Source organism: Mytilus edulis, chromosome 11 (assembly GCF_963676685.1).
Source record: "Mytilus edulis chromosome 11, xbMytEdul2.2, whole genome shotgun sequence".
Lineage (NCBI taxonomy): Eukaryota > Metazoa > Mollusca > Bivalvia > Mytilida > Mytilidae > Mytilus > Mytilus edulis.
This window is the reverse complement of record NC_092354.1, coordinates 78,724,770-78,742,776: the sequence shown is the minus strand read 5'-3', so window position 1 is coordinate 78,742,776 and position 18,007 is coordinate 78,724,770. Positions and strand designations below refer to the sequence as shown.

General features: G+C 30.9%; 1 protein-coding gene across 2 annotated transcripts; it reads right to left on the bottom strand.

Moving 5' to 3' along the window:
• Positions 1-1,606: 1,606 nt before the first annotated feature.
• On the bottom strand, positions 1,607-16,204 carry LOC139496366 (acidic leucine-rich nuclear phosphoprotein 32 family member A-like). 2 transcript variants are annotated; one of them, XM_071284898.1, is made up of 8 exons: positions 16,007-16,204; positions 12,292-12,435; positions 10,314-10,433; positions 9,530-9,686; positions 8,895-8,951; positions 5,133-5,257; positions 3,173-3,245; positions 1,607-3,016 (listed from the first exon to the last, which is right to left on the bottom strand). In XM_071284898.1, the coding sequence occupies exons 1-8, from the start codon at positions 16,058-16,060 to the stop codon at positions 2,940-2,942; spliced, it is 807 nt and encodes a 268-aa protein (XP_071140999.1). In that variant the 5' UTR covers positions 16,061-16,204; the 3' UTR covers positions 1,607-2,939. The 2 variants fall into 2 exon arrangements, with proteins under 2 accessions (XP_071140999.1, XP_071141000.1); XM_071284899.1 differs by having other exon boundaries at positions 5,169-5,257; positions 16,007-16,171.
• Positions 16,205-18,007: the final 1,803 nt, after the last annotated feature.

The following is an 18,007-nucleotide window of genomic DNA, read 5'->3' as shown; positions in this document are numbered from 1 at the left end:
AGAGTGAAATCCAATAAGTTTAAAAGTCGTAACATTCAAGCAGCTAGCTTAAGAGTAGACTGAATTCTTCCTTCCTATACTGAATATATTTCTGATTTTACATTTGCTTTTTTGATCAATGATCTTTCTGAGTTCTGATAAGCCACTTTTTCAACATGTATTACATTCTCAACCAGATGCTCCGCAGGGGTTAACTTTATGCGACAGCAGAGTTCGAACCCTGGCAAGTATGGACACAACATTCAAACTTGATACAGCTCTGAATTTGGATTGTGATTAAATAGTAAACACAACACAGGTTTCTGACACATAATGAATGTGGTCTAAGAAATTAAACTTAAAAACTTTAAATTTTAAATTGGACATTACCTATTATGGTCCAATATCCAAAATCTAAATACATGGTTAGATTAATGTAGATTCAGCATATCAAAGAACCTCAAGAATTAAATTTTTCATGAAATCAAATAAAAGTTCAATTTTGGACGCTTTAGACCTCAATGTGGACCAATATGATAACCAGGCCCAAACATCAAAAAGTTTAATTTTGGACCGCAATTTGGACCAACTTGAAAACTGGGCCTTTAATCAAAAATCTAAATACAGGTTTAGATTCAGCATATCAAAGAACCCCAAGGATTCAATTCTTGTTGATATCAAACAAAGTTTAATTTTGGACCCTTTGGGCCCCTTATTCCTAAACTGTTGAGACAAAAACTCCCAAAATCAATCCGAAACCTTCCTTTTATGGTCATAAACCTTGTGTTTAAAATTCATAGATTTCTATTTACTTCTACTTAAGTAATTGTGTGAAAACCAAGAAAATGCTTATTTTGGCCCTTTTTGGCCCCTAATTCCCAAACCATTGGGACCAAAACTTCCAAAATCAATCCCAACCTTCCTTTTATGGTCATAAACCTTGTGTTTAAATTTCATAGATTTCTATTCACTTATACTTAAGTTATAGTGCTAAAACCAAAATTCTTCGGACGCCAACGACGACGTCGCCAACGTTATACCAATATACGACCAAAAATTTTCAACATTTGCGGTCGTATAAAAAGTGGATTACCTCGATTCAGAAAGGTCATTTGTCATTGTTGGACACACAAAAATGTAGACCAATGTGTATCTACAAGCTATATAGTGTATAAAGGTATGGATGTCTGAAAAAGTACAAAATAAGGGAAAACTGAGCGCAAACAAATTGTATGTGAATCTCCTGTTTTGAATGGACACTGCTTTCTGTCTCTATATTGCACAAAAAAAAAGCAAATCGCAAAATCAATAAAAAGCAAATGTAAATTAGAAAATACATCATATAGTCTTAGTTTTATTTAACTAATAAATTCAAGTGTTTTTTGTCTTCTCAGATCTATTTAAATGAGGTTTCTACTAACATGGGATTCACGACCAGTGCCACGTGTGGAGCAGAATCTGCTTACCCTTACTGAGCACATAAGATCTTCCCTAGTTTCAGTACTCATCTTTAGTTTTCTATGTTGTATTTTTAGTTTGTTTGTTGGCATGCTTCTTTCAAGTTTTTGTGGCAAAACTTTTGGTATCTTTCTCCATTCTTCTGACAACATGAACATAGTAAAACATGTATCTTTAGATTGTTTTATTTACAAGTAATTGAATATGAAACAGATGAGCTATAGACAATGGTATAATGTACAGAATATACAGTAAATATTACCATACATATAATCATAGACACAGCATTACCAACAATTATCTCACAAGGAATCCCAAGGAGATCGGGACACATTATTTTTAACCATGCCAAAAAATCTCTTTTTATAAATTGAGTTCCCTTTTTGAAAAAAATATTCAATAAAAAGAAATATTTTTTTTTAACTACTTTTATTTTTTGTATGAATATAAAAGTTTATTCTTATTTCTGAGGTAGACAGTTCCATAGATAATCCATTCTATGATCCTCAAAAAACAGGATTTATCTAGGTAAATGAAAGTGACTAGAGGAAATAAGAAAGCATTCTAATTGTTAACCCAACCACAAATATGTTGAATAAAGCTTTCGAGTTTTAAAAATGACATACATTTTAAAATAACAATTTATATCATTAAAAGCTAATTTAGCATTAAATCCTTTCCTATATATGTAATGCTGTGGAAGTGATTAGTTGTACAATATTATGAATAACAGGCACCTGCTAAAAATAGGAGGAAGTATTTCTTCTGTACCTCAACTTTGATAACTGGATAAAATAGTTACTTTAACAAACCTTAAGTAATTATATCCCGTTTTAGGAACAAATCCTTTAACCCTCTTAATAAAGAAAGCTTACACCCAACCCCCGTCATGATTAACTTGTTAAATCCTTGAAAAACCCTCCAATGTAAAACTGGTTAAATCCTTTAAATTCCCTCCCATATAAAACTAGATAAATCCTTTAGATACCCTCCCCTACTGCAGACCTTCATAAAGATAATAACAAACTGTTTTTCTACAATGTACCCAGTGTTTGTACAAATGAACTATGGAATGAAACAGTACTATCCTCTGAGTAATGATAGTGGAGACTTTATACAATGTAATGATCATGCTTATTTCATCAACACTAAAATCAGAATATTTGTTACCATAGTAATAACTTACAACTGGTCAAGTTTAAGTGTTAAACATAATTGTTGATGATAAGAACTTACATAATGAAGTGATATGATGCAAGATTTAAAACAAAATTTCTCAGACTTAAATTTAACCAGTTGTACATAAATAAATTATAAAAAAAATGGTTTTCTTCTAAATTCTATACTTTCAAATAAAATAATTGTCAACTGGTAACAAATTCTGAAAATAGCACTCAACAGTAATCGTTCCAATGGTTTATCTGGAACCAGTCAGATTCTCATAAAGAGTTACGTCCCTTTCCTTTTGGTTAAAAATTGTCAACAAGAAAACAACAAACAATTCAGTCATCATCTTCTTCCCCAGCGTCCTCTCCCTCTTCTAATTTCCGCTTGGTTCCTCGGACAGGCGATGAGTCTTCTGAAAATATTTAATTCATATTTTAAACAGAGGAAGGATATTTTTCCATTTGAACGAAATGTTACAGGAATAAAGATATAAACAAATGACTGTGGATTCATTATAAGTCGTTGGATACAAATCATTTTAAAAATTTAATTATTCCCATGAACTTACCATCATCAATTTCTTGTACGTCATCATCATCATCATCTGCCTCGGGATCAAAATCTTCTCCCTCGGAATCATCCTACAAATACAGTTATCTCCCTTTAGTTATATTTTCAATACTTCTTCAACACTTGTTTTAACTGATTTATTCACATACAAAGTAAAAGGAGCCAGTAGCACTATAAAACAGAGGAAATATTTTCTCCAGTTTACTAGTTTATTCCTCTCAGACAGAAAAAAACTAGATGGGACAATTATCCCTAATGCGCCTTGAAATGAGGAACTCAAAAGTCACGTGTAAACAAAAAATCTCTGTGTAGTGATATTTGACACATTTCTATGATAAACAAATGACTAAGCTGAACCATTTGTGTTAATTAAGAAAGTAAGGGAACACAGAATAATTGTGTTAAAACTATGGAGCCATTAAATGTGTTCAAAGTATTAAATTTTTAAAGAACTTATTGTGTCAAAAATGGGATTTTTTACCATGAGGAGCCACATCGCAAAAGGATACTCGGGGTTTGCTAATTTACGGAAAAATGAAACACACTTCGTACCCTGAAAATTTAACCACATATGTAAAAATGTCTCAGCTTCGAAACAAGCCATCATACATATACAAGTTTATGATATGGGCTGAGCAACAGAAGAAAACGTTACCATTACCGCCTATGTAGAAACAATTGCGCATATTGCCCCAGATGCTAGATAATGTCTCAATGCTACGGCCCCCAAAAAAATAATACATGTGTTTCTGCTAATGTGCTGAAAAAAATGTAGTGTTGTGGTTAGGTAGGCAATATAATTCTATTTTACAAATATTTTTAAGCTGGTTACTATTAGGGAATCAGTCAGACTTGTTTTAACAGTGCTTGTTCAAAAATGGTATGAAAAGTGTTAGGGTGGGCACTTAGATTAGAGTAGGATTAGGGGTAACATATGCAATATTCCTTTTGTCTAAAAATTTAGTTGGTTACTGGTTCTACTCACTAGGCAGATCAAGCAATTATTACTTGAGTAATAGGTCATTTTAACATACTAATAGTAGCAAAACAATCACCTAGTAATTTTGTTAACAAAGCTTTTTTAAAAACACGACTCTAATGTGATCTTTAAGCAGTTTTTACAAGAATTATTTGCCGAGATCATATTTTAGCAATTATTGCATCCATAATTTATATATATAAACTGATTTTATTTCCTTTGTGTAAAATATTGTTAGTAAAAGTAGCCAGCTGGTCTTGTTAAAGCAGACTTACAGAATCCTTGGGAAATCAGATACATGTATATTAAACTTTGCAACCCTATGGTAAAAGCAGACCTCTGTAATCTAATAAACAGACTAAACAAAACTTTTTCATAGTACAATTTTGTAGTCAATCAAATGGGTCTTAGAATCTTATCTTTAAATATTTGCAGGACTAAAAATGTCTTCAAACAACCAATCATGTAGTGATAATAAACAGACTAAATCTTGAAGTCTGAACTGGACTTTACAAAAAATTATTTGAGTTCATTTATCATTCTGACCTATTGATAAAAGGACAAACAATTTGAGGCTCTTACATATCATGAGACATGACATACTCAGAAATTACACCAATCAGAAGGCACATTCATACCTATATATAATTATGCAAAACCAATACATCAATATTGTAAAAACACCATCAAAAATTTCGTGAAGAATTGTAGTTTTGTTTTTGTACATGTATGTTAGAGAGTATACAACCAAAATTCAACTTAAAAACCCTATTTAGAAAACGGGATATGTAAAATAATGAAAACATTTTTCTCCATATCACATGAACAATCTTTGACATATAGGCAAGCATGTTTCTTTTCACAATAACATTTAAACTTTAGTAATGAACAATTAGCTGTCAACAAACAAGAAGCACAAAATCTATGGCTAAGCACAAAGAAAAAGCCAAAAGCAAAGCCAACAAAATGATAAACTAACGTCGAGATTTTCTTTCTCCAAGTAGCTGAGACCAACCTCGTCGTCATCGTCTTCATCTAAATCATCCTCATCCCCGTCTTCATCATCATCTTCATCGTCATCATCATCATTGTCATCATCATCATCTACAACATGTTACAAATCATCTTAGAAAATTTGGTTAATGTACTACTAATAGTGTCAAATTTAATTTGTGAACAAAGGGCAACAACTCATTTAGTCTTTGGTAAAAACTTATTTATATATATAAAGTGTTTTGAAATTTTTTTTAATGCATACTTATATATTTACAACAAAAAAAGATAAAAACTTGTACTTTTCAAATAAAATATAAGCAAAGCGTTCTATTTTTAGAATAAATATGCCGTCTAGATTAATATGTAGAAAAATACAAAGAACTTTGCAGATAGTATTTTAGTTATTAAAGATAAAAAAATACGATACATTTTTCTTTAGTTTACAAATATATGCTGAGAAACCTGTTTCTTTTCATCTTATTATGTTCATAATACCATAAAAAACATATTCACCAAGTTTTATTTTGATATGAAATCTAATAAAGAAGAAAATTGGGAATTATTAATTTTATTTCTTGAAGCTTCCTGACTTATGTGACGTAGTTTAAGTCTTTGATGCATGCCGGGAGTGAAAATATCTCATTTAAGTCTTGTTCGTTAACAATCTAATTACGCGATTTAAAGCGCATCGACGACTTTTGGTGTAGCTATTAACCAACGAAAAATAAGTGATAGCCATGCAACTTTTAAAATTAGATCGTGTGGATATTTTAAAACGAATTTTAATAATAAAATTAATTCATACATAGAACATTTTTATGATTTGTTTTGTACAAATACTTTAAACAAACATATGAAATTGACATGATCAATAGTGTATTAAAAATACATGTTTGTATTCTGACGTTTTTGCTTCATTACAGCAAACATTTTCACTTGCTTGTACGGTGGAAATAAAATGTGTATTGATTTGTGACACCTAAAGAATGTTGAATGCGTAGGTTAACTCAAGGTAATTAAAAGATTAGCATTATGTAATTCTAATCCTTTGATCCTCATTCAGTGAAATCTAGGCGTCACGGTTCACTGGCATTCAGGTGTGAACAACATAATTGTAAACGGGACTCCGACAAAATTTCAGACACATGAATGTAAAAAAAAAATATAATTAATTAACGGGAATAATAAGATCGCACAATAACTGGATAGCTGTTGTATATTTTTATATTTTGCATAAGATCACTTTTTAATGAATTATGACTTTTGATTACTTTAGTAACGATAAAACACTGAATTATTTTAATTGAAGAATTTATAAATAAAAATAGCCTTCTAAACACGAGTTTATGAACTATTTCAAATAAGGATCGGCAGCCTTAAATATTTCAAACAGATCATTAACAATTGCAATTATATATTTTAGTCCATCCAAAGTGATCTTTAATTACCTATTTAGAAATTAATGTGCTCATCAAAATATTTTAAATCTGACAACACATGAAGACTTCAGATATTTAAAAAGAAAAATGTTTTAAAAAATTGACAGGAAATAAAAGGATCTAATTGGAATGGAATCGACAAATTACGAACAGATATGCTTTTCAAGTGTGAAAAACATCAACAAAATTTATACATAATCGGGAATATGTCCTTCTTAAAATACTCTTCGTCTCACACCGTAACTATATATAATACTTTAGCTATTTGACCAAAGATGTATAAAAAAAGACAACAAATTTAATGTCATCCTTCCCTATTTTTTAATGTAATTATAAGTCTGTTTCAACTGGCAAGAATACCACTAAAGCGGACAAGCAGTTTCTTTTAAATTGCTGTCATTGAATATCTAGAGAGAAAATAAATCCCGAAATTGATTTGAAACTTTGATACTCTATAGTTTTCCCGGAAAATATTCACATCCCTCGGTATAAGTGTACTTCCAGTGGCGTATATATTACATGCATTTTGGAACAATTGTGACGAAGACGAATTTCGTTCTTTTTTCGAGAACAATCTAATTGAATTATAAATGTCCATAACTTCGATGAGCCAAATAAAGTTATATATCGACCTGTGTTTAAATCTCTTCTTCTTCTCCTTCTTCGTTTGGTATACAATAATCTATCGACATTTGATGATTACTTACTGTTGGCATACATGGACTTTTCATTTTACAAAACTTTTACCCCAATTTACGCAAAATATATTATTATGTTCTTATGTTCTATGTATAAATGTATATATTTTAATTTGCGCTATAGTTCCGTAACTTATAATCCAGGCGTATATACGAATGGTCGACAAGTGCGTACCTTTTTTTAAATCAATATATTTCTGGTATGTTCCAATCTGTCCTTCACCATTGACAACGAGTATATATTACATTTGACCAAATTTACTCTTGGATTTTTTTTTTATTTCATCAGATCTGTTGTTTTTTTTGGTATTATTTATATTTTTATAAATAATTTTCTTTTAACCAGATATGTTATTCATAAACAAGCGTATATGTTTAGTAGTGACTATATATTATATCACTTTCGGACACGCAAGATAGAAATGAATATTATACACCTAATAGTTCAAAATGGAAAGTTATAAGTTATCGGCCGTGTACACTTATCAATACACTAAGAAGTGAAACGATGCATGAATTTGCAAACTCGACAGGAAATCGCTTGAATACCTGGACGTGTCACCTCACACCCCCTACAATACCTTTGGGAGTAATACCTTTAGCCATGCGGGTGATCAGTGGAGCGAAGATCCTAATTTATTTGAATAAAGTTTATTACATAAAAGAATTATGAACTAATTAGATTGCCGAAAACAATTCAAGTTTCACGGAAGACTTATTTATGATTTGAAATTTTGACTTTTTCACTAATTCCTATATTATCAGTCATAAATAAGATCATGGTTATTAAAAAAAAGAAGAAAATTTTCCGTTTCAAGTTAACTAGTCGGATAAAACAACCGTACGATTGACGAGATATCGACACGCAATTACGACTACATCGGGTTACTGTAGTTCTGGTCCTTAGACATATCGCGACTGCAAATCGGACAAGGTGACAAAATGGCCGACCGGAAAGAATTGATACTCTAAATTTAAAATTGATGGTGATCTCTTATCTAGCAGAATAAAACTTTAATACCTATGAATTTGAGCATTTTTATACAGAATAAACATAATATCAATTTTTGATTTTTTTGCGAAGTTTCCCTTTAAGAAGGTTTCTTTTTATGGGCTTTTTAGTGAAATTTATACAAATTTGTATGACATAACACACAAGTGTTGAGATATCGCTTTAAAAGAGTTTTATGATAATATTTAAATAGGTTGCAAAAAATTTGAAAAGTTAAGCACAAGTGCCAAATTAAATTGGTTTTTTATTCAAGAAAACCTAAAGGTATTGAAAAGTATTAAAATTTATATTAATAAATGTTTTAAACTGAGAAAGCTATCAATATAGTACAGATATTGTTTGCCTGTTAATATTTAATAATAATTGCTTTGCCTTTTTTTTTCTTTTAATATGTGTGTTGCTCTGATCTGGCTGTGGTTTAACATCTTAGAATTGAGATGATTATATTCATATCTATATATGATGTATTTCAACATTATTGTGTCAATTACCAAAATCATAGTAATAAATTACTTTGCTCTTCATGGGCCCTTAGATTGGAATAAAAAAATATTTAAAAATATCTCGACTGTCATCTATATAAATGTTGTTTTTACCTTCTCCTTCTACTTCTCCATCTTCATCATCATCATCGTCTCCATCAACTTCTCCGTCTGAGGAAAAACAAAAGTATTTGGAATAATCAGGTTATAAAGTGTAAACAGCATCAATGGGACACATACAGATATATGTGTCTATTTGTAGATATGAACAATACTGTAAATTCAGAAATTATTGCGTGCATCTATCATTGCAATTTTTTCATTTTTGTGATATTCAGAAAAACAATGTTAAAATTCAAAATGCGACTTTAACTTATTGTGATTAAAACCCTGTTGCATTTTCGCAATAATTTCTAAATTTACAATTCAAAAATTTCATAACTACGAATGAAAGAATTTCAAACTTCTTGAAAATAAAATCATTTTTTAAGTAGGAAAGCATTGTTCTTTTTTCTTATTCTGTACATCAAATATCAAATTTTTATTTGCAATAGTTTTTTTCTTTTCCCCCTTACTGTGGCTAGTATATTGTTCAAATCAATCAGTGTGAAACTGGTACAAAGCTGATTTTTTTTTTTAAATTCCTAATAAAAATTAATGTGTGATGTTTAAAACATGGGTCTAACAAGAAACTTGGATTTTTATATTATTATTTTTGGAAGGGGGCAGGGTCGTCTTCATGGTCTTACCATCGTCATCCTCATCCTCTGCCTCCTCGTCATTCTGGTCGTAACCGTCTAAATATTTCAGCTGTGATAATAATTCAAATACTTTGTCTTTGTATTCTTCCTCATTAGTTACTTCACAGTTAAATAAATCTAAACTTTTTAAATTGGCAAAACTTTTCTGAAAAATAAAAATATTAGTTAAAATCCTTCTATCAATAATAATAATAAATCAGATTTTTAATGACTTCAATAAATTGTTAAGGAAATGGAATTTAATGTGTGTCAAAATGCTATGCAAAGATAACTTTTATATTATCTATCTTTTAAAAAAAAACCTGTTGATGGCTATCATACGTGTTCCAGGATTTTGTTTTTCTAAGAGAATATTATAATAATTAGATAAAACATCATCAATTGGGACATTATACGGTAATCCACATGATTTTATGAAGGAATAAATGTACAAACTCTACAATATTTAATGTTTTTGAATTACACTCAAACATTTTATGTTTTTTTCAGATTTAATGAGGATTTCTCATTATTTTGAGGGGTGTAAAATGCACTTTAAATAACACAATTCATGCCTGCATAATAATCCAAGTTTCATCTTTTTATATCACACATTTTTTTAAACACTTCAGTAATGCATGCAACTAAGGGTGCAATTAAAAATAGACAGTATGCAATATGTTTCATTTTAGAAAGTCATTTCCATAAGTTAATGTTTTTGGTAGTTACTTAGCCCCCTTTACAATTTCCCTGTAGAGTTATCTCTCTTACAATGACTATATTGTATACTTACTAAAGGTTCTAATGTTCCTAAGTCTTTAATTTTGTTACCACTCAAACTTAAATGTGTAAGATTTGGACAACCAGACAGATTATTTAGTCCCGCAGAAATTCTGTTATCACTCAATTCCAACTGAAATAAATAAAATACATGTCGCATTAAAAGGGAGAAAATAACAAATTCAACATTTCCTTTTCAGCATAAATAAATACATTTAGAACTTTAGTTTGAATGTTATTAGAAGATAGTATTCAATTATTAAGAACTGTATAGTTTAGTTATAAAAATTAAGATAACATTCGAGTTTTGGTTTATCAAGCATGACATGAAACTTGTTATTTCTTAAAGTTTATGTCGTTATTATCTACACGTATATATGAAGAATTAAATTTGAAAATATGTTTTCAACTTCCTCAGGCAAAGTTGAGCATATCTAGTCCAACTTTTTTGATTCAAGATTGAGTGCCAGTTCAGTGATATTGTTTGGCTCAAAAAACAGCCGAAATTCAGCCTTTTCCCCTAGAGAAAATTCCCAATTACTGAAAAAAATGGCTTAAAATTCCTCCCAAAAAGTTTAACATTTTCCCCAAACAGTGATGGCATTGGTAGTAATGTTTGTAAATATCGTATTCATGTTATCATTTTGATATTAGAAAGCACTTTTGAGATCCGGTTTTCTGATCAGAATCATCATGGTGTTTGTATAGTAACACATGTAGTTTTCAATGCATTGTAAGTACCATCATTGCTTCTGTTTCTTTCCCCTCTCCGAAAGTATCTTTCAGGTTGAAAATGTCTGACAACCAAAATATACATGAAAAAACAGTGCAAAAAGACAGCAAAAGTCAGGAAAAAATCGGAGATGTGTTCAGAATAAAATATACAAATTTCCCAATTTCAATAAAAAATATGCATTTTTCCCAATAAAAAACGGTAGAGGTAGTTTTGAAAAAAGACAACAATATCACTGCAGTTGTAGACTAAACATGTGTCACAGTCTTCAGGCTTAAACCACAAGTCCTACAGCAATGGCATTATGAAATTCTTCTTTATAGCCAACAGAATACAATTAAAATTTTCAAAAAATTGAGCTTCTGGCTTGTGGACTCAAAAGTTGAGCGTGAAAACTGGTGTCACAGTCTAGCATACTAATATTGTCTTACAAGTCATTTTACATCACATACACATGTTTGTGTTATGGTTTGCTACAAGTTTTACTTTAAACTGCTTAACAAAAAATTATATTATAACGTCAATATCAAGCGTCAGGACAAGGTAAGAACTTGACTTTAAGTACACATGTGTATATTGCAAGAATAATCAGTTTTATCACTAAGGATATACAATACATGTATTTATTCAGAGTTCACGAAAAGTGTCAGTCCTCAGGATATTACAACCAAAATTTGCATAGGACCTACACAATTTTGGTATTTTTCAATAGAATTGATTTTCTTCAAGGATCACCATGGAAAAAAAGATTTCGCAAACTCTGTTTATTATTAAGGTGGGTCTAGTAAGTTAATTGTAAAATGATGATTACAGTGTATTCCACACTCTATCAGACCGACAAAAAGCCAGACGAAAAACTATTTGGACAGAAAGGACTTTTAAGATTTTTAGAATGTACATGTATACATGTAGCAGAAAAGTTCAAATTCCTGTTTCGGTCAGACAAACCCTAAAACAGTTTGGCACAGACTGTGATAATTGAGATTAATTGATAAATTTTTCAATCTTATAGCATCTTTAAATTTAAACTCATGAACTTGTCTCAATGAAAATCCTTAATAACTTCTTTTTTTCAATATACATTCACAGTCTTCACGATGAACTGTTAAATCTACAGGCCCCGAGCTCAATTTTTAGTTAGATTCTGTTGGCCTATATGTATGATTTTTACAGGCCCGAGAGCAATTTTACAAGCCTGGGCTGCCACTCAGCGTGAAGACTGCATTCATCTTTGACCTTATTTGTATAGTGCACTTACCTTTTTGAGGTTAGGAAGGTTGGGGAAACCTTTCAGCGACGTTAATCCAACATTTATTAAACTTAACGATTCTAATGCTGCAAATTCATCTGTAAGACCCTCCACTTGTGAAGCACGACAGTTGTCTAAATTCAATTCTTTGATCTACAACAAAATGAAAGTTTAGTGCAAAAGTTTAAAATAAAGTATCTCCTGTTTAAACAAATCTAACCAAAGCAGGGACTAAATTTTGTTTACTAGTGATAATCATTAGTCCTAAAAGGTATCAATGAATGCAAACACAATCAAAGACTCATTTTGTTTGTCTTCAAATCAACATAAGAACTAAGAAGGGAAGTTTGAGCATAGAAAGGTCATTAATGATCTCATTTTAAGACTAAGTAAAAACATATATAATATACGATTTCTAGAATCAGGCAAGATATAAGGCTAACAATTCTAGTGTATTTATAAATTAGTGAAATGACTAAATTAACTTTTGACTTAACTCCTTAGAAACTTCAATTTAATTAGCATATGATGTAAATTATACATGTACTGGTAAACAAGTTTTTTTTTATTATATAAATCATAAAATATCTGTTACTGTATTATATAGCTGACCTAAACAGCTTTTAGAATGCTGCACACAAACATGACAAATATAGTATCAACTATCCTTCACTCTAATGGAAACAGTTGTAAATAGCTGTATTTTGCCACTCTACCCAGTTTATTGGTCATTTAAAGTTTTAAAATGGATGAATCTAAAAATAAAACTGGACCTTAATAATGACATTGTTGAGGATGAAATTCATTTTCTTCTTCAATGTCCATCACTTAAAACTGAAAGGTATTAATGACATTGTTGAAGATGAAATTCATTTTCTTCTTCAATGTCCATCACTTAAAACTGAAAGGTCCAGTTTTATTTTAGATTTATCCTCTAAATTTACTAATTTTAAAACTTTAAATGACCAATCTAAATTTGTATGGTTGATGTCAAATGAAGATCCATTTGTTAATAACATAATGATTTTAAAAATTAATAGATAGTTTAATAAAGACTAGAAGAGTAAAATTCAGTATTAATACATGAGTAGCCCACAGCTCTTCTTCGAATTATAAAACGGTACTGATTGTGCTCACTCACCCACTATCTTTGAGAAAAATATACCGTGTTTGTTGTCTCCCTTCTCTTATATAGTTTTAGTTTTATTGTCATGTATTGTAATTTCAATGAAAAAAATTCCCACAATTATTTGTACACTTTAATTTAAACTGTAATTGTACTGCTCCTCGAGACGTCTTGATTGACAAATAAAAATTGTTGTTGTTGTTGTACAGGGTCTAAAAAATCTAAATCAAAAACGTTTTTGGTTAAATTTTATCTTCTAACAGTAGTCTTCGTGCTAAACCACAATTCCTAAGGCAATGGCTTGTAAAATGGATTAGGAGCTTGTAAAATTCATCTCTACAAGCAAAAAGAATCAAACTAAAATTTAAAAATTTCCAGCTTCTGGCATTTGGACTAAAGGGACAACAGCAGAGAATATGTTTGCAATTTTTTATTTTCTTGTTTTTTGCTTGAATCTGCAAATTTCTTTTCTTCTATCCATATACCACATCAAAGCCTTCACAACTTACAAAGTAAAGACAAATAGGGGGAAATAGGTCATTTTATAATTTATGCCATGTATTAAAAAAAATACAAGTAGACTGTACATTAAATGATTAAGATGTTCCTTTATTTCTTCAAAATTAGAAATCCTATACAATTTCTAGCAAACAATCTTTTGAAACATTTACATCATATTTTGCAATGTACTTACTTTAAAATTACTGGAATGTAAATACAGTGGTCCATAGGAAAAATGAAACCACTTTTTATCTATGATCTTTTTTGTTATGTAAAAATTATTTTTTTTATTCTTAAAATCATAATTTTTAATCAGCTCATAACTTCAACCTAGTTAAATAGTTTCAGTTAACAACCATTTCAATTTATTCGAACTGAACTAGCTACATGGATATTTTTGTTGACTAGTTTATTTACTTTTTTAGCGTATGAATACTGAACTTAGTATTCCGCTGATCACGTGACGTGGTGTACACAACCCAAAGTGAAATTTCGGCTCCTAAATTTTACGACTAGTACGGTTTAATTCTGAATCGCAAACATTTTAACGCTCTCTTTATTATAAATGGACTATTAGACATGCAATGCTCTCTATGACAGACCCTTTCCAACTCCAACAACTTGACAATTAATGTCATCATCGGGGGACCTACATTGTCAATGGTGTACGCATTTGTAAATATGCAGAATGCCTGTCACCGCCATTGATGTAGCACTGCCGCGTTCCATACCGTTCTTGCAACGGCATTTGCCAACTCTAAATCACTTAAAAGATGTTGGTAAGTCTCGAGAAAGCTTCCTTTATACTTGTTCTAGTTAAAAACACAAGTAACTGCAACAGAGTTTGCTACAATTTGATGATAAAGTTTGTTAAATATACGAAAAACGAAAATCCAATATGGCGACCAAAATGCATCGTCAGGTGCGTCATCTTGTGACCCAATTTCGAAAACTTCTGTTTTTCAATTATTTCGAGATTAATGAAGTGCAAACATTCTTAAATCAAAATCAAGAAAATTCTATACTCATAATAATTTTTAGACCTCCGAGAATACGCTAAATTACTAACAGATGCATCAATGGCGGAGAAAGGCGATGACGAGAAGTAGGTCAACAGAAATAGATGCAAGAAATTGCAGATTGTTTGTTTTCAAAGCTTTGTGCAAAATAAAGTTGATTAATTGGATTATATACGGATAAAACCTATCCATTCTGTTACGTTCGCGACCATAATTAGTGATCAGTGCCTCTCTGATAACCTTACCTGGCATGCAAGCAATGAACATGGAGGAGAGATTAATGGCCGCCATTGATTATACCACAATGGGTTCAACTTCAATGTAAATTCAAAATTTCTATTCTTATCTAATGAAACAAAATTAAACTTTTCATACCAAAACGTTCGCAGACATGTGAAGAACGTAACTGAATCACTCGTTAGTTTATTTAAAGATGTTAATGTCAAGAATAATGCTATTTTGTGGAGGTGGTCATGTTGACATATGATTTGATGACCAGTTCAATGAACAGCAACATAATCTTTCTTCACTTACTGTCATTTCCAAAACAATACTTTCGTAGATTGAAAGATAACAGTTGTTTGTCATTAAAATTGGAACTGGTTCATCGCATTCATGAATTTTGAATGAAAACATTGTGCTAAATTTGAAAGTGAAGTGGTTTACAAAACTTCTTTGAACAATCCTCCCACTCATAACAAGTCATGTAATGTTCGTATCATGTAGTTCTTTCTATATGCAAACAATTGTCATGCCAAACCTTTCAGAAAACAGTCCATGTCATCTAGTGAAATCATGGTGCCAAAATATTGCATCAACATGCATTCTACATAACAAGTTAACTCGCCGGTTCTTTTTGAAACCAATCAAGATAGTACACTAGTGAACATATGCACATGTACATGCTGACCATTTACCCTCACTGAAAAACTTAAAACTTATGCTTTGACAATCATCTCCCCCCACTTCCAACATCAGAACAACCACATGGGCCCCCAGACGCCTTGTCGTGTAAACAACGTTTCTATGATATTTCTGGCGATATTAACTGTTTAAAGTCTAAAGAAAGTGTAATTACCTCAGTAGATTTCCGTCCCCTCTTTTCCAACTCGATCCTCTTTGCCATATCCATCCTGAAAAGTTATATTTGAGATGAATCCCTTTCAATAACAATCTTATTCGATAAAGTCGAATGTTGAACAACCACAGTGCGCGGGCTGATCAATGTTTCGTAGAGGGGTATCGTTATTGGTCAATTACTGGTACCCAAACACGTGAAGATTTAATGAATATGCATAAGTTGTGCTAATTTTCAACCAATGAAATTTAAAGACATATAAACGTCACGGTTTGTTTACAACTTGATAACAACGTGGTTAAATAAGAAAGTAGTGCCGACACTGGGATTTGTGTGTAAACGTAAAACTCATTGACAAATGATCTACGCTAATATTTAAATTTATTAACTTGATTCTATCAATTTTTTTAAGAGATGGAGTATGTGTACATTAATGAGACAATAGTATTTAAACACAACGAAATAATAAGAGAAGGCTTGTACAACTGGAGGTCTAACGTTACAGAGAAAAGGGGTGTGAAAGAAATGCATGACATGCATGGTGACTTGACCAGACTGACCGGACCGGCTTCTTGAAAGGGTTAAATTATCTCCCAATATTTTTTTTTCTATTAATATTTTTAGGAAATTTTGGTTTAATTTTGAAAAACACCTGCTTGAAAATAGAATATTTGTCAAGTTTTTGCAAAAAAAAGTAAAATTAAAAAAATATTGAACTCGGAGGAAACTGGAAAGTACCAAATTAAATGGCAAAATCAAAAACTCAAACACATCAAACGAATAATGTCATATTCCTGACTCTATACAGGCATTTTACTTTTTCCATTAAAAAAAACACCTGTTATATTTGTTTGTTGAAGTAGTACATGTTTCTGTTTTGGAAAATTTGCTCAAGTTGTGCTTTTCACAATCTAATTAAATATTGATATCTGGTTACGTTATACTACATATATTGAAAATTTTTTGGTCGTTTATTGGTATCACGTTGGCGTCGTCGTCGTCCGAATACTTTTAGTTTTCGCACTCTAACTTAAGTAAAAGTGAATAGAAATCTATGACATTTTAGCGCAAGGTTTATGACCACAAGAGAAAGGTTGGGATTGATTTTGGAAGTTTTGGTCCCAACATTTTAGGAATTAGGGGCCAAAAAGGGCACAAATAAGCATTTTCTTGGTTTTCGCACTATAACTTTAGTTGTAAGTAAATAGATATAGAAATCTATGAAATTTGACACAAGGTTTATGACCACAAAAGAAAGGTTGAGATTGATTTAGGGAGGTTTTTTTTTTCAAGTTTAGGAATTAGGGGCCAAAAAAGGGCACAAATAAGCATTATTATTGTTTTTCGCACAATAACTGTAGTATTAGTAAATAGAAATCAATGAAATTTAAACACAAGGTTTATGACCATAAAAGGAAGGTTGGGATTGATTTTGGAAGTTTTGGTCCCAACAGTTTAGGAATAAGGGGCCCAAAGGGTCCAAAATTAAACTTTGTTTCATTTCATCAAAAATTGAATATTTGGGGTTCTTTGATATGCCAAATCTAACTTTGTATGTAGATTCTTAATTTTTGGTTCCGTTTTCAAATTGGTCTACATTAAGGTCCAAAGGGTCCAAAATTAAACTTGGTTTGATTTTAACAAAATTGAATCCTTGGGGTTGTTTGATATGCTGAATCTAAAAATGTACTTAGATTTTTTATTATTGGCCCAGTTTTTAAGTTGGTCCAAATCGGGGTCCAAAATTAAACTTTGTTTGATTTCATTAAAAATTGAATAATTAGGGTTCTTTGATATGCCAAATCTAACTGTGTATGTAGATTTTTTCAATTTTTGGTCCCGTTTTCAAATTGGTCTACATTAAAGTCCAAAGGGTCCAAAATTAAACTAAGTTTGATTTCAACAAAAATTGAATTCTTGGGCTTCCTTGATATGCTGAATCTAAACATGTACCTAGATTTTTTATTATGGGCCTAGTTTTCAAGTTGGTCCAAATCAGGA